Source organism: Amblyomma mixtum, chromosome 3, assembly GCF_055824585.1.
Source record: "Amblyomma mixtum isolate Tamu chromosome 3, ASM5582458v1, whole genome shotgun sequence".
Lineage (NCBI taxonomy): Eukaryota > Metazoa > Arthropoda > Arachnida > Ixodida > Ixodidae > Amblyomma > Amblyomma mixtum.
This window is the reverse complement of record NC_143014.1, coordinates 249,425,610-249,449,678: the sequence shown is the minus strand read 5'-3', so window position 1 is coordinate 249,449,678 and position 24,069 is coordinate 249,425,610. Positions and strand designations below refer to the sequence as shown.

General features: G+C 43.5%; 1 protein-coding gene across 2 annotated transcripts in view; it reads left to right on the top strand.

Moving 5' to 3' along the window:
- Sardh (Sarcosine dehydrogenase) overlaps positions 1 to 24,069 on the top strand; it is an 85,863-nt gene that overhangs the window by 3,226 nt on the left and 58,568 nt on the right. For both annotated transcript variants that reach the window (XM_089583270.1, XM_089583269.1), the window contains exons 4-11: positions 1,152 to 1,330; positions 4,738 to 4,917; positions 4,991 to 5,114; positions 8,642 to 8,847; positions 12,630 to 12,759; positions 16,523 to 16,700; positions 20,933 to 21,074; positions 21,154 to 21,237. In XM_089583270.1, coding sequence (XP_089439396.1) covers positions 1,152 to 1,330; positions 4,738 to 4,917; positions 4,991 to 5,114; positions 8,642 to 8,847; positions 12,630 to 12,759; positions 16,523 to 16,700; positions 20,933 to 21,074; positions 21,154 to 21,237 — 1,223 coding nt within the window. The remainder of the gene's footprint in view (positions 1 to 1,151; positions 1,331 to 4,737; positions 4,918 to 4,990; positions 5,115 to 8,641; positions 8,848 to 12,629; positions 12,760 to 16,522; positions 16,701 to 20,932; positions 21,075 to 21,153; positions 21,238 to 24,069) is intronic.

Below are 24,069 nucleotides of genomic sequence, written 5' to 3'. Positions count from 1 at the left end.
GTCAGATTTGGCGTCAATAGGAGAGGGGACATCTACGCTAAACAAACTTGCAACCGCCGCCGCGGTGGCTCAGGGGTTATGGTGCTCGGCTGCTGTCCCGAAAGACACAGGTTCGATCCCGGCCGCGGCGGCTGAATTTCTTTGGAGGAGAAATTCTAGAGGCCCGTGTACTGTGCGATGTCAGTGCACGTTAAAGAACCCCAGGTGGTCGAAATTTCTGGAGCCCTCCACTACGGCGTCTCTCATAGCCTGAGTCGCTTTGGGATGTTAAACCCCATAAACCAAACCAAACCAAACTTGCAACCAGAATATCAAGAAAGTAAATGTGTCCTATAAAAATTGCATGAAGTTAGTGCGGTGTACACAGACAGGTATATGGTACTTTACATTCAGTAAATAATAAGCTGCTCTGGGTAAAGCTCATCTGAAAGCCATAATGAAATGAGAGAAACCTACGTGCAAACTGTGCGGAGGAATGATCACTGTAAGCCATATGTTATTTCCATGCACAAAACTCTGCTGAGTAACTTAAGGAAAAAGCACTTTTGCACAATTTTATGGTGAACACACGCCTTTATACCCTAGGTTTTTCATGGGAGAAATTACACTTGTTGATCCTTGTGGTTTTATGCCCTTAAAAAAGCAAAAGTTTTTAAACTGAGGTTTTAAAAACGTTCTATGACACAAAAAAAGACATTTTAACTTGCATTTGGTGCATGATAGCCATCGCTCCTTGTGCGTTATAATACCGTGCATAGCACGTCCATTGTAGTGTATGCGTATGCAATATTAATACCTGTTGCCTGTTGCCACAGGCATTTTTAGGTCTTTGGGCCCTTCATGTGCTTTGACTGTAATTGTTGCGGGCATATCACATGGGGCCATTGAAAATAAAGGCAAACAGTTCTTAATCAATTATGCATTGCGCATTTTGAATGTTTTGTCTTGGAAACAGTTTGACATTCATGGCTCTAGATGACCAGAATGGGAATGAGGCACATGGAGCTTATTAGGTCTAGTTATTTAATAAGGTTATTGGTCTTATTAACTTCAGCAAAATGCTGTGTGGTTTTGTCTAAAGTAGTTGAATGCGAAAACTGTCATCTGATGCATGCAGAAACTTGCAATTCAAATGCCCTTTACTTGTGCAGGGCTCATATGGAGGCTGCGACCAAATGACACTGATATCCAGATCTTAAATCATACTCGGCACTTGCTGATGAATGTTCTGGAAGAGGAGACGGGTGTCCATCCTGGGTTCATCAACAATGGTGGTCTTTTCATTGCCAATTCAAAAGAGCGCCTTGATGAGTACAAAAGGCTCATGACGGTGGGTTACTGCTGTTAACTTTGTTCTCTACTTTGTGGCAATTTGTTCCTCCTCTAACCTTAGTTACATGTATTCCTTAGTTTGGTCGTTTATAAAGAAATAAAAATAATGTCGCCCTGCCCACACCGCCTGTGGCACAATGGGCTTAAAATCGCATAAAGATTTCAAGGTGAAGTGGCCTTGTGGCAGGTGGCGACACTCTTTTTTAATTTACTGTGGCGGACATGGCCCACCACCAAATGCCACCATTGTGTGGGAAATTTCAAAGCATGTATTCATGGCCATCTGACAGGTGTATGGTTTATGGGGGTTTAATGTCCCAAAGCAAGTTGTAGTGAAGGGCTCTGGAAATTTCGACCACCTGGGGTTCTTTAACGTGCACTGACATCGCGCAGTACACGGGCCTCTGGAATTTCACCTTTACTGAAATTCGACTGCCGTGGCTAGGATTGAACCCGCGTCTTTTGGGTCAGCAGCTGAGTGCCGTAACCATTGAGCCACCGCGGCGGCTATCTGATTGGAGTGTGACATATTTCTAGCTGGAGATAATAGGTTCTTGTGTTCTTAAGTAGCCAGGGTAGATATTTGTTTACAAAAGAAAGCAAGCTTATCAACATCAGTGGAAAGGAAGTATACTGGGTTCCCTTTCTTATTAACTTCTTAGTATTGTTACTGCTTTTGGTATCAGTTGAGAGGAAGTTGCTTTTCTCATAGCAAAACAGGAAAAATAGGTGTAAGTATACTCGTACTTCATAGCAAGATCTGGTAAAATGTAACTGCAAATGACATGATTGTTTTTCTTTCTAGAGTAAACTGATATTTTTCTTGTAAAAAGTTCAGAGGTATGCTACTGCAGGTAGTGCGATGTAATAGCTTCTGTAGTGTGTTATTTAACCCCGAAAAGGAATATTTAAAGGTGAACTTTTGCCTTAGATAATTTGTTCTTACTAAAGAATGAACACGAGAATCTTGTGTTTGTTGCTGTAATGATAGTGCATATATTTATGTGACTGGAAAAAGTGTGTCAAGAGTCTGGAATGCACATATGAGTGGAAGAGTAGAATGCACATATGAGGACCTTGTCTAGAGTTTTCAACCCGCGTTGGAAGAGGTCATGATAGTGGACCTCTTTTGTTTTTCTGTGAGGGCAGCTGTTCCTCAAGCAGGTTTCATCCAGCTGTGAGGCTCTGCGTGCAGACAGTAGGCATGAAGGTCAGATGAGCTTTTGAAGTGAGCGCCTTGTGTGAAATTTCAACATATGAAGGTGTTCCTGTTGTAATGAGTCAGTGTTTGTGTATTTGAAGTCCAAAGCCAAAAAATGTCCATAGCGATGATGCTTGGGGGGGGGGGGGGGGGGGGGGGGCAGGAGGTGCAGCATCGAGAGGGATTTCTCTTTCTCAAGGAGCGTCAATCTTGGTGCAGAAGGGGGAAGTTGCAGCAGAATATGTGTGACATTCACTTAGCTTTTCTTAAACTCTTTCCTTACCGTGCCCATTTAGCATTAGTCACTTGTGCCCTATAGATATTGATATACCGAGCCCAGTGGAACTGGGCTCGGTATATCAATCTTGGCTGTAGCACCCCGTTAATTCGAATTTCTTGCGACTGATAAAAGTGTCTGAATTCACCGAATGCTGGATTATCGGGGGGACAGAAAAAAAAAAAATGAGTTTTGCGTATTAACTCACATTTATTTCTTAGAAACTTGAGTTATCACAGATCGCTTCATGCTAGAAATTTACGTGGCAGATTTACATGGAAGAACCAAAGCCCAACATGTTTGGTTCTGGGTCATGCTGTGTGGCTCATTATGCATCACCGCCACCGCGGTGGCTCAGCGGTTATGGTGCTCGGCTGCTGACCCAAAAGACGCGGGTTCGATCCCGGCCGCGGCGGCTAGAATTTCTTTGGAGGAGAAATTCTAGAGGCCTGTGTACTGTGCGATGTCAGTGCACGTTAAAGAACCCCAGGTGGTCGAAATTTCCGGAGCCCTTCACTATGGCGTCTCTCATAGCCTCAGTCGCTTTATGACGTTAAACCCCATAAACCAAAACCAAACCATTATGCATCACCAGCATTCTAGATCTCACTAGGGCAAGAGGAACGCTTGTCCCGAAGCTTAGGACTTCCACTGATGGTGCAAGAGCTCCGCTGCATGGCTTACAAGCAAAACCCCTTAGCGTCTGTGCTTTTGGCAAAGGCTATAACGTATTTTGGGTGCCTTCTTCTTTCACCGAATGCACCTTACAACAGGTGCTTTTGCTGCTATTCAGCAGCGTTTGGTCTTGGCGCTACAGTTTTGATTAGGACTGTATGCTTTTCATTAATACTGTGATATTCATGAGTGTGTAGCCTATGAATTCTCCAGAGGTGTGACATATTACTGCAAAATTATTTATTCCTGTTGTGGGTGCCAAAATCAGTGGCGCAAGTAATGAAACATGAGTGTGTACAGTGCCGTATTGATTGTGGCACATGATAGCAGTGCATGAATGTTGCAATTTGCTTATGTCATTTGAATGGGGTTGTGCTCTGAAACCAAAGCACAAATCAGTTTTCAGTGTTTGTACGAGGTGATCACACTATCAAAATAAGCTCACCATTATCTTTGAATAAGAGAAGAGTACAGTAAATGTGTACTGTCCTAGCGTGTGCCTGTGGAGCTGAAGTGTGAAAACAAGTGAAGAAGCTTGAAGGAGCATAAAGAGAGTAAGAAATGGAAAGAAAAATGCTACGAGAAACGCTGAGAAATAGAGAGTGGCTTGGATTAAAGAACAAAAACAAGTTGGTGTCAAGTTGAAATTTAGAGACAGAGGCTGGTCCTTTAGAATAACGTGGATATTAATGGGAAAGAAACATAGTCAGAGGTGGCAGTTTTGTATTAGTGAGGTGACTAAATTATATACACCTGATAGGTGGGGCTGAGACAAGACAAGGGTAATGGGAGACATCGTGGGAGAGGCCTTCGTCCTGCAGTGATCAATCTGAACACTGCTGATGATAGCTGTGATGAAGTGTTTTAATTGCTGCATCTTAAGCAGCATTTTCTGCCAGTTTTGTCATTCTGTCATACTTCAGTGCATAAAGCTACTAGTGAAGGCCCTTAATAGTCACTCCGCTTGCTGTAGCTGTTGCTGCAAAAATGCTTTACAACTTTCTTGTGAGCTGCTTAAGACAGCCTTGGGTGACTGTTGTGATGGTATGTGCTGTGCTGAGAGAACTAATGTCTCTAGCGCCACATCCTCTTTATCATTGTTTCTGTGAATTTTGACCAACTGGGAAGGTGACAGCAGTGCAGCTACACTAGAATCAGCCTAGTAGGGAGGCAGGTCTGGCGTTGTTGCACTGAACTTATTTTCTATCTTCTTTTAGTTTTTGTCATCCAGCTCATTTCCCCTTTATAACAGATCGGCAAGGCATTTGGCATAGAGTCGTATGTCCTGAGCCCTGAAGAAACCAAGAAGCTGTACCCACTGATGAACGTCACTGATCTGTATGGAACTTTGTATAGCCCCGGTGATGGCACTGTGGACCCTGCTGGTTTCTGCACAGCCCTCACAAGGGCAGCCACTGCCAAAGGAGCAAAGGTCAGTGCTTTCATCTTGCTTGGCAGCGGTGTGTACAAGGTTCCAATGTCTTGGTGCTTTGTGCTCCTGGCAGGTGATCGAGAAGTGCCCTGTGGTGGGAATAGAGACGAGTGTGGATGACTTTGGCGCAAGGCGTGTGTCTGGAGTTCAGACGGCAGCCGGAACGATCAGCACAAAAGCCCTGGTCAACTGCACAGGTGCGAATCACTGGGAGTTGTCCTTTTAGCAGTGTTAAAGTTGGTATCTTTTTTTTACTGATATATGTTTGCCTGGACGGCAATCCGTGCCTTTTTTTGCTAAGCTGCTTGATGGTCAGGGCTCATTTGTGACGTGTTATTTTATGCTGCTGCTGAAAAGGTTATCATTTTTACATAGCCATTCGCCAGCCACATGGGCAGGATATGTATACTGTGCTTTAATTAATGAAAATATTAGTGGAAGCTAAAAGTGCTGTTAGCAAAAAAACATGGGCTGATGATGGCACCACTGAAAATGAGTTACGGAATGGGATACTGAACCACACTTACTGCTGGTTAAAGGCATATAAAGAGACAAAAACATTGCATTAAGAGAAAATACCTATATGGAGTGTGTATATGCTACCACACTTGCTCTTACTTGCATTTCTCCTGGATGCGATGAGATATCTGGATCGATCCTAGCTCATGGGTACACTTCAACGATACTGCTTGCAGTTACGGAATGTGAATGTATTGACTGAGCTGTAAGGCATGATATAACGATGGTTTCCCTTGATTGCTTTCTGTAGCATTGGGAAAAAAATTTACTCCATCGCTTTAGATGCATTCATGCATTTCTGGCCCCCAGTGGCTTTAGTAAAAAGTAAGGGTTATGCTGCCTGCACTGTCACAGACTTGTTACAGCTTTTCTTATTGTGTTCTTAGTGGTAAAAAGTGTTTATAGTGCTGCAAAATGACATTATATGCAGACTAGAGCACTGCTCATGCCGCATTCTGAAGCCCGAGCTTTGCACTCAGCTCGAGCCCGGCCCAGGCTCACTATTTTATCACTCTAATGAGCCCGGGCCCGCCATACTGAACGTGAGGCCCGGCCATGGCCTGGCCCGGGCCTGTTCCCGCAGCACCTGAAGAGGTCAATTTCTCACTGAGTGCATGTAGTCTCGTGCTACAGAAGTAAAGAAGTGGCCGGCAAAGGCGCTCAAATCACAGTAGCACTTGAAAAAATTCGTCTGGTAAACACAAAAAGAAGATTTTAACAGTGGTCTTGTCTGTGAATAGCCTCAAAGTTTCGAGAGACAAATGAAAAGAGTTGCATACGCTCGCAATAAACCTTGTGTTACCTTTAGATCTGCAATTACTCATTTTTTACTGCCCGCGGTGTCTGAGCATTAAAACGTCCGCGAAGTGGTAGCAGCGACATTTCTTTTCTTTTTTTTTTAATGAATACGACTTCTCGGGTTAAATTCATTGCTGCACTGGCGGCATTTCTATTAAAACAAAAAGAAGAAGCATCTATTTATTGTGTAGTATGTATTTGAAGACCCGACGTGCCCTAAACCATTATGTTTTTCTCCATTGGCGTTTCTTGTAGTATAGAGATGTATTTTTGGGAGGCAAATGCAGACAGTCAAAGACTGTCATAGAACTGACTGCTTCCCACCAAGCAGTCATTTGAAGGTCCTCCTCGAGCAGCTCTTATGAGACTTCAAATGTCCAGCCGTAAGCAGTAGCACAAAACCAAGCAGAGGCGGATCACCTTCTGGTAGATCCGATGGCATGTGCTCGCTGATAGTTGAAACAGCCCGAGTCAAAGGTGCTGTGTACTTTTCTAGGCGAACACACTCGTGCAAATGAGCAGTGTGTCAAGCAGTATAGCGTGCCACTAAGATCGCCACTTTAGTGCAGCCTGCTGCTATATTTCACACTTTTTCTTCTTAACTTCTTCTCTTCTATCATTCAACACAACCAGGCGCATACGTCCGAAGTTACTTGGACATAGCACTGTGGGCGACGCTGATCAGACTTGGTCTACAGTTGCGCTTTCTCTCATTCTGTGTCAACAAAAAAGTAGTAGTTGTGGTTTATTAATCAACCACTGCTGCCTGCACTGTTTGCAGCAGTTTATTAATAAACCAGTGAAAGATTTTAGTGCCGGGACTCCTTCATTTCCGAGATGTTGTGGGCAACAGCCAAAAAAAATCAGTATTGTTTGTCATTCATTTTGCATAAGGAAAATGAAACTACTCTCATAGCAGACACCAAGAATAAATAAATAAGCATTGAGTGATTTTTTTCTTAGCCAGCTCCATGGTCATATCATCCATGTTGCTACTAGAACGCACCCAAGTGTACTTCATCCTGCAAAAATGAATCAACAGCCACACACAACCTCTCCATGAATGGGCCCGGGCTCACAACTTCAAGGCTTGGCGGAACAGCACATTTTCCAGCCCATCCTGGGCTTTTAGTTCTGGCCAAGCCTGCGCAGTGCTGGTTTTATTCAAACTACACTTTGGGTCTGTTGCTTATGTGTCATGTCGGATTTACTTTGAAAATACGTCATAAAGTTTTATTTCCTGTGCTTGTCTTGCTTCTGGCAGCCTTTTCAGAGTAAAACATAGCAGTTTAAACTTTATTCGTGTAATTTATTCTACAGAGGAAAAGTATTAGAGGTATGGCTTCTGTAAAGTTTCATGGCGAAAAATCTTAGTGCTGTTGAGGAGGTGTTTAGGTGTAATTGAACTCTTATTTCTGGTTTTGTCCATTCTGATTAAAGTTTTCAGTTTATTATCTTAAAATTTTGAGCTCACTTTTAGATGTGCATGCCATATAATGGTTTTCATAACTGCCAAGTCAATTTAAACTTTTCGTTTCTCTCGTGGAATGTAGTGTGCAGTTTTTATGCGAGCATGAGTAGGTGTGACAGCAGTGCAGAAGGGTCCTTTCAGATTAAGCGTAGAAATTTGGGCTAGTTGGTTGCTAGTACTATTGTGAGACATTCCAGCGGCTAAAAAGAGAGGGACGAAAGTAGACGAGACAGGACGAACGCCGGACTTCAACTGATTTTTATTTCACAAACAGCTATAATATACAAAAGGGGGCGCAAAGCAAAGTAATCCGTGACAAGATAAAAACTCATTATCCAAAAAAAATACAGAAGGCGCCAGTGCCATGCCACTCATGTTTGCCACATCGGCGCACCTTCTATTCATCGCCTACCTGGCTGAATCAACCCGTTTGCCTTCAGATAATCTATTTCTTTTTTGCATAGCGCCACAGAAGGGCTGCTGGCGCAGTTTTTTTTATCATTGATAATGATGAACGCTTCAAAAATTTCTCGGCTCTTTTGAGTCTTAAACTTACGCATCACACTTGTTCTGTCCGGCGATGCTCTAGGACCGGCGTTCGTCCTGTCTCGTCTACCTTCGTCCCTGTCTTTTTAGCCGCTGGAATGTCTCACAATAGTCCTTTCAGACTTCTGTGAATTTGATTTGCATTTTTTTATTGACAACAACTATTGTAGCATTTAGTGCACAAACTGTGACATAATAAAGTGTTCCACTGTGATTGTTAGTTAGTGCGTCAGCTTTCTTGAAAACTCGGGTAACGAGCTACCTATACTCAGGCTACCCAGTTGCTTGGGTAATCAGTTAGCAGGACAGCCTTAGCATACTATCCATGTTGCGTGCCCTGTGCCTCGTCCAGTGCTGCGCTGTGGCCATGTCCAGTGCTGCATCATGCAGGGGCCTGGGCGCCGGCTGTTGGGGCCATGGTGGGCGTACCTGTACCCCTGGTGGCCATGAAGCATGCTTATGTGGTCACTAATCGCATAGAGGGCGTCCAGAACATGCCCAATGTGCGGGACCACGACCTCTCCCTCTACCTGCGCTTGCAGGGAGACGCCCTTTCGGTCGGAGGCTATGAGCCTAACCCTATCTTCATAGATCAGGTGTGCTGCTCTTTCCTACTAACAGTGTGAGTCCTGTTGAAACTGAGTGTCAGCTGTTTTAATGTGGCTTTCCAGTGCTTGTCCTCTATGTAACTGAAAAGCAGCTAACTGACACTGTATGAAGCTAGTGGAACTGAAAGAAACAGACATTTTTTTTTTTAAGTGCAGATGACAGAATGTACAGTTTTAAGGGGAGCAACAACTGACCAAAACTTATCATGAGATTATGGTAGAAATGAAGAGATCTTGCTATATATTGAAGGAATCGAACACTGCTTTATATAAGAAGCGAAGATTTGTAATTTTAATGAGGCATTGAAAATTGCATAAAACAAACTCAAGTGCCATCTTTAGGAGAAATGTTGCCATTATCAGTGTTTCTCACCATGTAACCCCATCACGGTAAAATATTTTCATTTGTTAAGTGCATAAAGTTTTCTTCTTTCAGGAGTGTCCATCATATTTTATTATAGTTTACGTTCTCTTCGGGGCACTTTTGGTGAAAAACAACGCTCCTTCACATTGCATAGTCAGCACTTGTGGTGTCCCCTTCTTTGTGTCCCGTCCTTTGTGCTGTTTTAAATATGAAGTGCTTTCAGCTCTTGTCTCTAGATGATGCCACAGTGTTTTGCATTTCTTGGTTGAAGCTGTAACCGCAGTCCACTAAAACTTATGTCAGTGAGACGTACATCACTGTGTCGTAGCAGCTTTGTGCATGGAAACAGAAATGGATGGTATTCTATGCTAAAACTACCTATAATTAATATCCGATGGCACTGACCATATTAGTTTTTAGTTCATCACTTTTGCAGGCATGCATTAGCCACCACGCTCGCTGAACAAGTTTTCCAGCATCAGGATATATAAAAATAGATGCATCTATTGACAGAAAATTCTGATTAAAAATTTGCAGCATTTTTATCAAAACCAGTGCAAAATTCAGCACCTTAGACAGTTAGTTTGCCTTTGTGCTGAAAAAAAAATGAGTGATTAAAATTCAGCTGTCAGACCATTTATTACCCATGCCTTGTCTTGCGTACACTGCCAGCATGCAAGACTTTATAAACACATGTGAAGCAAGTGCAAAATGGTGTTGATAAAAAGTTATTTGTGAAGAGACCAAACTTGAAGCAATACTACCACGATCCAAATTTCATTTTTTGTTCTTTTCTGCTTAGAGTGGTGGAGATGTCATGGCTGATAGCAGAACATGGGGTTGAATTCAGGAGTACGCTATAGATTTTTTTTCTTGTTTGTTTTTTCTGAGTGGCTCTAGTTCCTGCTTTCTGATGCAGGTGCCAGCTGTGACATTGCAAGGGGGAAGGGGCACATGTTTTTGGTTTTCTACTATTCTATGTAACCCCCTAATACATCAATTTTTAACCTCATGCTTGTTGCAGTAACTCATTCGAGGTGCCTCACGGCCTCACATAAGTTTAGCATCTATCTTATAGTGCAGTAATGTCCTTCCAGTCATGTGCCTCATGGGACTTTTGCACCTGTCTTTTAATGTTGCATCACTGTTCACTGCACTATCATCGGCAGTTTCGGAAACCATACTTTAAAGAAACTCTGTGGTAAATTGGGGTTTATGGTGAGTGATTGCATAAACAGTATTTTAAACAAGAAAACATTAAAACTCTTGGTGTGTGTACCCCTTAAGAAATTAAATTTTGATAAAAAGGTATGAACAAATGTTGCAGGCAAGAGATGGCTTTATGACAGATTTTGCCAGGTCATGGATCCTTGAATAGAAAGAGGTGGTCTGTCGTGTGTGGTTAGTGCCCACACTTCCACTGCCAAGCAGCAGCAAGGATGGCAGGCATGTGAAGCTTAATTTAACTGCACTTATGCTTGCATCATTTCTGTGGTAGCACGGTGTGGACAACTGAAGAGGAACTTTGTGTATAACTGGTGCAGCCCCCTTTACAGCATGCAATACCATTTGCAGTTGTACTAACGAGTAGTTCCTGATGTTTGAGTGCTTTGGGTATCAGTGGTTGCTTATTTGCGCGTCGTGGTGGAAAAGCATTTTTGCCTTTAAATCCACAGTCGGTGATGAAATAAAGGAACGGATTTATTATACTCCATTGTCTGTAGAAGACAGTGTTGAATTTATTGGTATGTTCTGTTGTGCACACACAAAGGAAGTGAAGCAGGCGAGATCAGTGGGCACATGCTGTCTTCATCTCTAAAATGGAGCTCTGTAGTGGTAGAACTGTGTGCAGCAGCTATGCTACACTTTGGAGATGGGAAGAAAATGGATGATGGCTTGAAAAAAAGTTCTGCACACGTGGACATAATGCAGTCACTGGAAGCTTATTAGAGGCTTCTTGTTTAATTTGTCTTTGCAAGCTAATATGGTTCCCACCTCTTACCTGTAACTAGCAGAGCGAACAGTTAAAATGAACATAAAAGGCCGTTCAAATATATTACGATCATGTTAACCTAGATTAAATCACTGTTGCAAGAAAACCACATTAGTTTATTAACTTTTTTATCAGAATTTGTCACAGTGCGAATTGAAAGCATGCTGTTTAGATTGAAACAATAATGCAGAGAATGTTTACTACATTCGAATCGGAGCACAAGCACGGATTTTGTGCTACGTAGAAGACAACGGTGAGCGTGCAGTGCCGCGGGACGTAGCAGATGGAAGTTGATGAAGACGACGCTCTCCAATGGACAGCGTGAGATTGTGGTGCAGTTTAACACGAGGTGCGTTGGCTGCGGCGATAGCGTAGTGGTCTCGCTGAGCGGCCCTTAAAGGAGATCTGTTTGCGCATTTGCCTGTTTGACTCCAAGTCATGGATACTGATTCAATTCCCTTTTCTCTTTTTCATGTTTTGACCTCAGCTGAAGGTCAAACTTACACTGGTTCGTGATTGAAGCCTGAGGTCTCTTAGTGAAGTTTTCACTTAAAAAGTTCAGTAACAGTGTAGTTCACTTAGCACACAGGACAAACTGGCTGATCACTATGGGCCTACACAGACGATGATCTTTTGCCTTCTCTTGTTCTGCTCAAACAAGGCAAGCAGTGCTGTGAAGGCCCTGGTCTGTGTTGTGCCAGCATCTTTGCCTTTTGCTGCATTACCACGCCATGGTAAATGTTGATGGAGGAGGAGACAGAAAGCCTTTGCATTCTGTTGCCGTCTGCTCGTGGGCATTGACGTGATTTCATCTTGGTTACAGCAGTGTCGAAAGAATATGCTGGCAATCCTCTGGAACGTAGCTTTTGCCCTGCTATCATCAGTCCCCACGTGCTGGCTTTTGTGCAATTCAAATGTGCCAAGGACGAGGAATATAGAGCAAGGCCAGAGCAGCCTGCATGGGTGGTATCGATGATGGATAAATGGGATTGAAACGTGATTGTGTCTCTATAGCTGGCGCTCTATCATCATCCATATTACGATGCATGTAATCACCATAACATGTTTTTGCTATTGTGTTGACCTGATCAAGATGAAGGTGTGCTCTGTTTCAATTCTTCATTGCGCATGTGTACAAGCAAATGTTTTGTTACCAATTACATGATAATGTAGCTGAAGGGTCCCAGACTGTTCAGTCTGGACATTTACATTATAAAAGTAGTCAGCACTGTTGGAACTGCCTTTATTCTGTATACTGAACACGAAAAGGTTTCAAACAGCTTGGCAGGAGAGTTCAACTTTCTTAAATGGATCTTAAAAAAGAAAATGTCAAAAGTTGTTCTGCTTTGCTTGTGCTTCATAATGCTTTCTGTTTGTGTAATTCTGTTCTCTCTCTCTTTTTTTTTTTGGCAGTTGCCTGAAGATTTTGCGTTTGGGCTCTTTGACCTGGACTGGGATGTTTTCGGGACACACATTGAGAGTGGCATACACAGAGTGCCAGTACTTGAACAGACTGGCATCAAATCAACAGTTTGTGGACCTGGTAAGAGAATCTATGTAATGGGTGTAATTGGGAACATGTTATAGATCCAGTATGCATACAGTCAAGCCAAATATAGGGGTAAAATTCAGTCCAACTGAAGCTAGAAAAAAGAAGAATACCAGAGAATTTAAAAAATGCAGCAAATGACAGTGCTAGTTATGCCTTCTTTCGTGTGTTGTGTGGCCTTTGTGCTTTTTCATGATGTTATTTTTGCATGCTGAATTTCAACTTAATACTACTGTAACATGTTATTCAACGAGAACCTTCCTGTAATTTTTGTGAGTGCATTGAGAACAGTAATGTCTTAGGTAATCTACCAGGTTAAAGCAAAGGCTTGTGGTTATATAGCTATGCTATGAGGAAACAAAAGAATACCGAGATATGCCGTATATACTCGTGTAAGGGCCAGATATTTTTCCACGATTTTGATGGGGTGTGGCCCTAACATGGGACCGGCATTTTTCCGTAAGATTTTTTCAACTACAGCGGAGCTCCAATTATGCGTCCCTTTTTTATACTGCGACACACATTTTTATGACATACTAGCGCAGTCCCGGCAAATACGTAATGCATTGAAAGTATGGATGATACGACGCATGCCTGACGACCGGCATAAATTAACTGCATTAAGTAAAACGGGTTGCTAGATGAATTTACTGGTAGATGTCACATGATTCTAAGTTAAGATCGAGATCCTCCGAAGAGCTGTCATTCGACTGATCGATGGTTTGGAGTGACGTGCCATGTGTGCAACCCGTGGCTGTCAGACTGTGAGATGGCGTTTGCCTGGCCTGTGCCACGTCCAGACAACAGGTGTTGCTGCACAATAGTTACGGTGCAGACGGGGTGCATGGCATAGTCTTCTGATACCACTGCATGGCTGTTGTTAGAGAGGAGGAGAAAAAATACTGTTTGTGGTGTTTAGTTGCTATAAATGCAGGAAAAACTGTCTTCAAGAAGGCATAACTGTAGCGGCATGGTGAAATTGCTTGATTGCAATGGTTGTAACTGTACTCAGAATGGGTTCTTGCAGGAAATTATTGCAGAATTGCATTTCTCGGATAATGTCTTGCGACCACTAGAGTGCGACAAATTTTTTTACCAGAAGTGGTTTAAGGGTCCTGTAGAAAATGCTTCAGAATGAGAAAAGGTTTGGTTTAGTTTATGGGGGGTTTAATGTCCCAAAGCAACTCAGGTTATGAGGGACGCCGTATTGAAGGGCACTGGAAATTTCGACCACCTGGGGTTCTTTAACATGCACTGACATTGCACAGTACACGGGCCTCTAGAATTTCGCCTCCATCGAAATTCGACCGCCGCTGCCGGGATCGAGCCCGCTTCCTTCGGATCAGCAGCCGAGCACCATAACCACTGAGCCACCGCAGCGGCTGAATGAAACAAGAGATCAGAAAATGACAAATCAAGTGGAAATTAAATGGGTGCATCTGTTTGGTTGCCACATTTTGTAAAAATGTGGCAGTTCACATAACAAGGGGCATTCATCACTTGCACTTGAAAACGTGTGTAGTCATGTGGGAGTATTTCTAACTTTATGGTTGTTTTGCTTTTCTTTCCACATCCACTGCAGTGGTTTTAGCTGTGTCTACTTTTAAAGAGGATGATTCAGAACCTTGGCCCATCCATAGTCAGCAAATGTTTTGATAAGTTAGTTAAGTTGCTTGCTGATAGATTGTTTTGCAGCGATGTACATGACTCTTAGTGAGCCACTGTTGTCTTATGGGAATGAGTAGGGCGCAAAAATTAAGCAAAATTGATTGAAAGGTGTTTATTGTAGCCATTGATCAATGATTTAAACGTTGTCTGGAGAAATGTTTTTCTTCTCAGGAGTTTAGCCCTGAAGCCTACATCAACAGTTGCATTACATATTCGTATTTCAGCATTAGTGTGCAGGAGCAGAAGTGTAAAGGTTAAAAATCTTTCCTGTGCTCACGTGGGGCTGGTTAACAGTGCTGTTAATGTTTGGAGTCCTTCCCGAGCAAGCCGCCGCGGTGGCTCAGTGGTTATGGTGCTCGGCTGCTGACCCGAAAGACGCGGGTTCGATCCCGGCCGCGGCAGTCGAATTTCTTTGGAGGAGAAATTCTAGAGGCCCGTTCACTGTGCGATGTCAGTGCACGTTAAAGAACCCCAGGTGGTCGAAATTTCCGGAGCCCTCCACTACGGTGTCTCTCATAGCCTTAGTCGCTTTGGGACGTTAAACCCTATAAACCAACCAACCTTCCCGAGCAAAAACTACGGCTCCTTGGTGTTCATTTTATATTTATTTAGCATTTGTCATCATTCATCATGGGGTTTACATGAGTGGTTTCTATATCTTTGTTCATGCTGGTGTATGAAAAATATGGAAGCTGTTGCTGACATGGCCCTTTTTCTTGTGTAAAGCTTTTATTATTTTAGTTGCAAGTTTAAGTTTTAATTTGCAGTGTTCTTTTCTTTTTCTAAATTTTGTTTGGAGGTTAAGTACAAAACTTTCCCTTCTTTCTTCTTTTCTCTTTGGGAGCTCAAGAATGTACTCCTGCTGGGTTGTTGATTTTGTTGCAGTGCGTCCCGGCATGGAAGTTATTCTGACCTAGAGCAAAATGCAAAGCCAGGTTCCACATGCAGTTTCAATTCAGTGTGTTGGACATGGTGTGGTAGAATAAGGAGCTACCTACCCAAGGGCCCTCTGTTTCTCTGTTTTGTTGGCATTTTGTTGCTATGATAGTCATAGAATTGACAGTGATGCCATATTGTATTTATTTTCTTCTAACACAATCACTGTGGGCTTGAGTATGAGTTCTTTGCTATGGAGATCACATTTTCATGATATGTCTTTAATCCTTTGGGAAGCTACCTAATAGCTTGAGATGGCACAAAGCTGAGTCTCCTTTTAATGCGCATGACACCTTTTGCAGTATGAGTCCAATGGGGGCCTATGAGCTTGTACAATATTTAGAGGCACACGTTGCATGTACAGGGTCGTCCACCTTAGTGCGAACACGCGAGCGTGTGGCCGTATTCTTTAGAGATCCACTGCATGCGACACAGCCGCTCGTCGCAGCAAAATGGCGCACGAGAAGATGGACCTGAACATGGTGCTTTGCATCGTCTGTCACTTTGCTCCGATGTGCGGCAACGTCAGGTGCAGTGGCCCTCCAAAGAGCACGGCCGTGCACTCGCATGTACGCATGAGAGTGGATGACCCTCTACATCGCCCATCAAAAGTCTTTAGGCCACAGCATTCACTTGTAACGGAATGAATGTTCCATGAATGCTGCGCGTAGCGGAGCATTCAAACCACACGTCAAACAGCAAGCTTTTTTACTGTCAGAAGAATCCTTCTCCTGGCATTTCGAGGCCCTCTGGTGTTTAATGGTGCCATAATGGCTCCATTATGCGGCTCAAATGAAAAGTTTGGCCTGAGTACTTTTGGCCAAGAGTGCACCTATTGCTGTGGGTGGAGCAGAGAGGCTTGCAGATTTGCTTTCTGTTTTAAAATGAAATTGATATTTTTGGACTTTTCAGTTTCATTATGAAACAGTGTTTTTTTTTCTTAATTCTGCATTTGTGTTCAATAGATATCTTGAGAGTCTCTTCTCACTTTCAGCTAAATTCCAGTGTGAGTGCATATTCTTCACGCTGAATATGTGCGTGTGAGGTTTATTATTTTACTTTGAGTTTTTGCACGATTGTTTGTGCTGCTTTATTCATAAATAAACGTTGGTCATGAGCGACATCAATGACAGCATTGCTACTTGCCTTGCAGAGTCCTTCACGGCAGACCACAAGCCTCTCCTTGGTGAAGAACCTTCTCTTCGGGGCTTTTTTCATGGCTGTGGATTCAACAGCCTGGGCATGAATGGTGGAGGAGGATGTGGCAGGGAGCTTGCTGCCTGGGTGCTACAGGGGAGGCCCAATTTAGATATGTATGGTTATGACATCCGGTATGTGAAGTTCAAGCCCTCGTATACACACGGTAACAGTGTTACAGGGGTACAGACACAAAATTTCGAGCACAAACAAGTGATATGATTTTTTTTATGGCCATAAGGAGATGACTTGTAGCATGTTTCAGTCGCAAAGTTTCAGTGGAATATAATTTAATATGTCTTTGAATTTTGTCTGAGGAGCCCCTCGGCATTTCCACCCGCATCGCGTGACTACGAGGTACACTTGTCCCAATTATTGGGACGTCGCTGAATCCAGTGGTTGTTCACAGGAATAACCAGTGCTTGCTAGTGACGCCAGTGTCGTCAGGAATGTGGGAGCCCAAGTTGGCTGGTTAACCATGACATCAACGTGCATTTCAGGGCTTGCGCCGACTGAGACCGAAACTGCCGGTACAAAGTCATTTGTAATGAATTGTTAACGCTGTGCACTGGCGTTCTGAGCTCATTTTCATGATCACTAGGCCCATGGGCCTCTTTCGAAGCAAAAAAGAGACACCCAAAAACTTTGTGCCGGTACCCATAGCAAGGAGTGCTGCTAAACTGTTGCACTAATTTGCCACCTTTAAAGTGCGCTTGTAAAGTTATGCCTGGGGTTTATGTGGGCTTGAAAATTGAAAGGCCTGATTTTTGAGGCAGTTGCAAAAGTAGGCTGAAGTGAAACCATTGCAGAACTAACATAGTTAGAACGTATGTTTTCTATGTTCATTTTTGTCAAAATTGGCATACTTGGTAGTATCTGGTTCAAGTAAACATACAGTGCTTTCATTTGCCATTTATAAACATCTGAAATGCCTGCCGTGCAAGTCTAGAGGCATTTTTTGCCCTCTTCTTGTTGTTGATTTCTGAAAATATTGGAAAAACTGAGACGCACCAGTTCCTTGCTTTGATGAAACTGTGTCTGCAATTTTTTTACCACTTACACTTCTCAAGTCATGCTGATTTGGAACTTCTGCAATGAAAGCAGCATTCATCTTCAGTCTGTGCGGGGGGCCTGTAACTTTGCAAAACCATGCTGTATCAGGTCACCGCTATGCAGGGAAAATCTCTGAGTGGTACTATATGAGGACTTCTAAAGAAACAAAGGCGTAGTATCTGTTTCAGAGTGCATACATGACAGATGTCGTGGGCAATCAGTAGTGCAGTCTTTTTTCTTTCTTCTTTTCATCCACTAGAGTGTGCTCTTCATTTTCATCCACCCTTTCAAGAAGGTTTTGAAAACGTGTTTACCAGTAATGCACCTCAGATTTTGAATGCCGTAATTTTTTTTTTTTTTTTTCATCTATTGAAATTGCCAGCTTTGCAGTTGTGAAACTCGATAAGTGAATTAGCAAAGTGTGTGGTGGCAGAAGCGTCCATGGACCTGTTTTGGGCCACGTATTTTTCATTGGAGGACAAATGTCCGAATTGGTAATTTTCAGGTCTTTGCAACATGTTTTCACTAATGTTTAGCTTTGGTTGTTCTGCTAGTCTTGATTTCACTCGCTCTTTGTGTCCTGGCAGCTGTTTCATCTTTGGAAAGCCATTTTGGCTCTACGGAGCTGAAACCAGATGCAGTAACTTAATTTCCAAAGGGTAACTTTTTTTCTTACATCCGTATATTGTGAATCCAGCGGCTACTGGAAATAGCTGCTTGAAAAATAGAGAAGCATTTCATGGAATTGGGGCACGTTTGAAGGCTACTAAAGCTCCTGTTATGTTTTGGCTTGACTGCTATCAAGCGTGCATTGCGTTGTGCCTTCAGCTATGTCATTTTTGCCTTCTCAGTGCACTGACACGAGTCATACAGGCCGGTTTCTGAACTGTCTCGTAGTGCTGCCATGCCTGTTTGTGCAGCATACTTTTTTGTTTACCAAAGTACACATAGTACCTAAAAGTTATTACAGTGTGGGGTCTATAACTAGTGGTGAAGTATACAATGCAATGTCCCAATTTTGCCCCAGTTTTGCCCCAATTGTTACTGCCAAATAGCAGGACTTCTAAAATTTCTGCATTATGGCAGTACTGCCAATGCACATTCTCGAGTGATAACATAAGCTGTTCGTTTGATACAATACAAACATAACATTGGTACATACACAACACCTTTTCCTAACCTGTTTCATTCTCAGATAGTAACGGGAAGGAAAGCTTTATGATCATGTTGGTAATGCGACTGCTTTCAGTTTCATGATTAAAAGATTGTGAGATATAAAAAAGATTACTTGAAGCACTGTCAGGGTGTGATGATGGTAGACTGCAAACTAACGGTAGCCCGGCGGGGAGAAAAGTGGTATGTGGCTCAAAATAATACTGAAAATATGCCCCAGGACTACATTTTGCCGCAGTTACTGGAACCACTTCTTTCTTTTGTCAAGTGTGGCGATCTTAGGAATGTTGTGCTAAGTTAGTGGCAGTCAGTAACAAAAGTTATTGCTGTGTGACTCGGGGGCTCACCGTGCTCTGACGGCAGTGTGAGTTGGTAATTTTGCCCCAGTGCTTGCTCGAGCCTGAGCCTTCAGCAGAGATTTCAGTAGTGCAGTGATGTAAGCATGCAGCTTTTATCAGTGTTGTGCAAGAGCGCCTTTTGATGCATACTGCTGCTACATCTATTGATTGCATAAAAACTAGGCATATGCGAATATTTGGTCAAATAGTAAAGTGTTCGATATTCAATTTGATCTGAATGTTTGGTATTTGAAATCTCGAAGTATTCATCTTGAGTGAATAACGCTTCGGCAACAGATGTGAGCAGGCGGAAGCACGCGCCCAGATCGTATCTGCCAGGTTTCTGTGGCCACTTTACCAACAGTGCGCACGGGCCTTAAGTGGCAATGCAGCGTGCATCAGTAGAGAGATTTAACGTAGCATTATCTGCTTCCGCGCACCGCCAGTGTGCAGGCGCTGATTGGTATGATGAGGCAGGCATGCAAACAGCTGGCCAGTGCTTGGCGTCTTGTGGCGTCCGCAGGGCAATTTGCGTGTGTGCAATGGCTCCCCGCGGAAGTGGATCGTGCTATGCTAACTCTCTCTAATTAGAGGATGCCCGGCTCCTTTGAGTTCTGTAGAGTGAGTCTGGGCTCACTGCAGCTGCTGCTTTTTGCATGAAATTTGCTAAACAAGTACGACGACGCGAGCACAAGACACATGGAGATGAGTGCCCCTTTTTGACGCCTGACACGGGCTGGCGCTAGTTGCATGGCGTGTACGCCTAGCAGGTGTCAAGGAGTCCCCGCTTAAAAGCAACAGCTGAGCAAAGACACAATCACAATTAAGAGCAGCAGTTGGAGGCCCCACATGTAGGTCTCGCACCCTTCAGATATGTCTGCACTGCATGTAGGTCAGCTCCCCCAATTTCTGATGGCCATTTTTGCAGAAAGTCAATACAGATTCAATGGCTGTGAGAAAGCTTCAATACATTGTCTCTTCTTTTCATGTGACAGCCCTGTATGTTAAAAAAATATATGATTTCGAAAATGTCTATTGTGCTCTTCAACCTTTTTTGTGGGCCAGAAGTATTTGAACTAGTCAGTTCGAAATTATTGGAAGAAATTTACTATTTGCTTCGGATTCACTTTGAACCAAAAAACCCTTATTCGCACATGCCTAATAAAAACATGTTATTGCTTCAGAGATCTGTTATACCATATTTACTCACATACTCACCCCCTACTTGGCTGTCAAAAGTACAATTTTTTTTTGTCTCGCGTAATAGACATAAGCCTTTCTTTTGGCATGCAGTCTGCTGCCAGTGCTAACAGGTGCCCCTTTTTTAATGCCAAAACAACTACACAATAACATAAAGCCCCCATCTGTCAAATTTCAAGGCTACTACATGTCATCCTGAGGGTTGAACATCTCATAAGAATGCTTCGTGAGGAATATGAGAGCTATCAAATACAACGCCTGGTCACAAAGGGTCTCTCCGTTTGATATGCCATATTAAAGGTTGTAGGAACTAGTTAGCTATTTGACTTCATGCTGAACGTGCCTACTTTCTGTTGCATTTTTACCGCTTCAGACTTTCTTTGAATATTTTACCCTGCATAATGAATGTACTCCCCCAGTTTTAAGAGATTTTTTTGCAAAAAAAAGTGTGTTCATTATGCAAGTAAATATGGTTTATAAGGAGAATGATGTGTGCTTTGCAAGAAAGCATCCTTTTACATAACTGTGTTTAAAAAATTTTCTCGAAGTATTACTCGGGGAGCTGCCCAACAATCAACCGAGTTTATTGCCGTCTTCCCCAGGCGCTTTTCTCCTCTACTCACCAAAGATCCCAAGTGGATTCGAGAACGGAGTCATGAGTCTTACGTGAAGAATTACTCGATTGTATACCCAAATGATGAACCGCTTGCCTCAAGAAATATGCGCAAAGATCCCTTGCATGAGGTGACTGAAGCTCCACTCTCTGCTATCCTTCCCATGATTGTGATCCCTTTTGACAAGTGTGCTTTTCCTCTACTTCCAGGTCCTGTCCCAGGCAGGGTGCATTTTTCAGGAGCGATTGGGTTGGGAACGGCCTGGCTGGTTTGCCAGGGATGGTCCTGCTCCTGTGAGGGCTTTTTGTTTATTCTTTTTTTACATTTGGATTACTTGTTCTGTAGCCCAGTATCTCACTTTAGCCCTTTAAAGGATCATTTCCCAGCAACACACAAATTTGGCCGAACCAGTAGATCATCATAATCGTCATCAGCCTGACTAGGCCCATTGCAGGACAAAGGCCTCTGCCATGTCTCTCCAGTTAACCCTGTCCTTTGCCAGTTTAGGCCACCGTATCACCGCAAACTTCTTAGTCTGATCCGCCCACCTAACTTTCTGCCACGCCCTGCTATGTTTGCCTTCTCTTGGAATCCACTCCGTTACCCTTAAGGACCAGCGGTTATCTTGCCTTCGCATTACACGCCCTGCCAAGTCCATTTCTTCCTCTTGATTTTGACTAGGGTGTCATTAACCAGCGTTTGTTCCCTCACCCACTCTACCCGCTTCCAGTCCCTTTACGTTACACCTATCATTTTCCTTTCCATAGCTCGCTGCATTGTCCTAATTTAAGTTCAAACCCTTTCGTTAGCCTCCACGTTTCTGCCCCATAAGTGAGTACCAGTAAGATAGCTGTTATATACTTTTCTTTTGAGGGATATTGGTTAGCACCCATTCATGATCTGAGAGAACATGTGAAGTGCTCTCCACCCGATTTTTATTCTTATAGTTATTTGATTGTCAGTAGGTAGCTGCAGATAGGTTCTGTTATCTTTTTTAGTGCAGTAGCACTTATAGTGGGCATTGCCCGCATTTAGCTGTGTAGTTTGCCTCTCTGTGTGCACTTGTGTGTGTGTGTTTGTGTGTGTGTGTGTGTGAGAGTGAGAGAGAGAGCGCCCGCCAACAGCCACAGAAACCAAGGAACACTGGGGATTTTTTTCTATTTATTTAATTTTTGGTGTTGATCTGTGGAGAATATTACTAAATATTTTATCGCTTAAAGCTAATTGATTAGAAAAGCAGAAGAAAAACAACCACATGCCGCCGGTGGGATCCGAACCCACGACCTCCAAATTACGCGTCCAGTGCTCTACCAACTGAGCTGACGGCTGTCAGATCTACTTTTGGGCGTATTTATGTTTACAAGTGACCTAACCTTGAGAGTGTTCATCAGAACCACCCACGTCCGTAACCGGCAGACCTGTATTGATCAACACCACAAAATAAATAAATGTAAAAAAAATCCGCTGTGTTCCTTGGTTTCTGTGGCTGTTGGCTTCTCTCATATGTATAACGAGCCCCTCATTCCCCATCCTGGTATGTGTTAATGACATGTCGGTGTGTGTGCTCAAGACATGAACTTCACGTGCGCCTACTCACCGCGATGCAAGTGCCAGCCAGCCAGTGTGTGTGTGCGTGCGCCATCATCAACCTTCATTCACACTTTCCCTTTCCTCCCCTTCCCTTTCCCCTGTGTGGAGCAGCAAGCCAGGGCCATGTTACCATCGGCCGACCTCTCCTCCTTTTCCTCTCATTGAAATTCCTTTCTCTCTCTCTCTCTCACACATACACACACGCACACTGCCCACCGTGGCAGGCGACAGGTGGCAGTTCAATTAATAATTGGCTGTGAGAGGTTGCTCGGGAAGAGCAACCCGAGTCTCACAAGCCCCACCGATGGCAGCACCTCCTACCGTAGGGCAGTGGCACATTGCTTGACCACTGCACTATTGCACCAGGAGTGGCATGAGGACTCCCAGGGATGTATGAATGTGAAGTAGAGAATGAGCAGTTCCGCATATACTATGGGCGTTCACCCATTATCACTATTCAAACAACTGGCTGCCGCGGTAGCTCAGCGGTTATGGTGCTTGGCTGCTGACCCGAAAGACGCGGGTTCGATCCCGAGCTTGGCAACCGAATTTTGATGGAGGCAAAATTCTAGAGGCCCACGTCGTATGCGATGTCGGTGCATGTTAAAGAACCCCAATTGGTCAAAATTTCCGGAGCCCTTCACTACGGCATCCCTCATAGCATGAATCGCATTGGGACATTAAACCCCCATAAACCATAAACCTATTCGAACAACTTCCATCTGTGAAGAATGGATCTGAGCACCAAACCTAACGTGAAAACCTAATTGCTAGCGCACCTATTTCGCATTTGGCCTAACTATGCAAATCAACCGTCAATTTTTTCTTTTGACCAGCTTCTAAATCTACTTACCAAGTCATCCAGGCATTGCCTGCTTCTAACACAGGACTGGATTTGGCTGCCAGCATGCCAAGATTGACTAGTAGCCAGCTTCTGCTACAGGCTCTCGTCTGTCTTCTGTGAAAGAAAACTACCAAGTTTCTGTGGAAGCTGTATAGCTTCCTTTGTAGCCGTATGGCTGTGCTTGGGTGGATGGCAGAGTAATTACTCCATTATTACAAACCTGCTCCACCTTGGGGAATTCCTCTAAACATCAGACCAAGATTTGAATGAATATTGCATTAGTTCATTTTACTATTCCATCTATGCATTGGGCTGTTGCTGCACCACACTTGGTCTTGAAATGTATGAGTTCCCAAATAGGCAATATTTAATTCATGTACTTGACTTGATTATGTGCGCATGACTTCAAGTGTCATTCCCTGCCAAGAAAAAAAAATTATGGATGATTTAGAGTGGTTAGGCCAAATGCAAGTCAGGTGTGCTAGCACATCGGTTTCGGTTTGAGTCTCGGTTTTCAAGGTTCTCTACTTTACATTCATAGATCGCTGGGAGTCCTCACAACACCCCTGGTGCAGTTGTTAAGCGATGTGCCACTGCCCTGCGACAGCAGGTGCTGTGCCACCAGTGGGGCTTGTGAGACCCAGGTCACTCTTGCCGAGCAACCATGACCAATCATTAATTTAACTGCCAC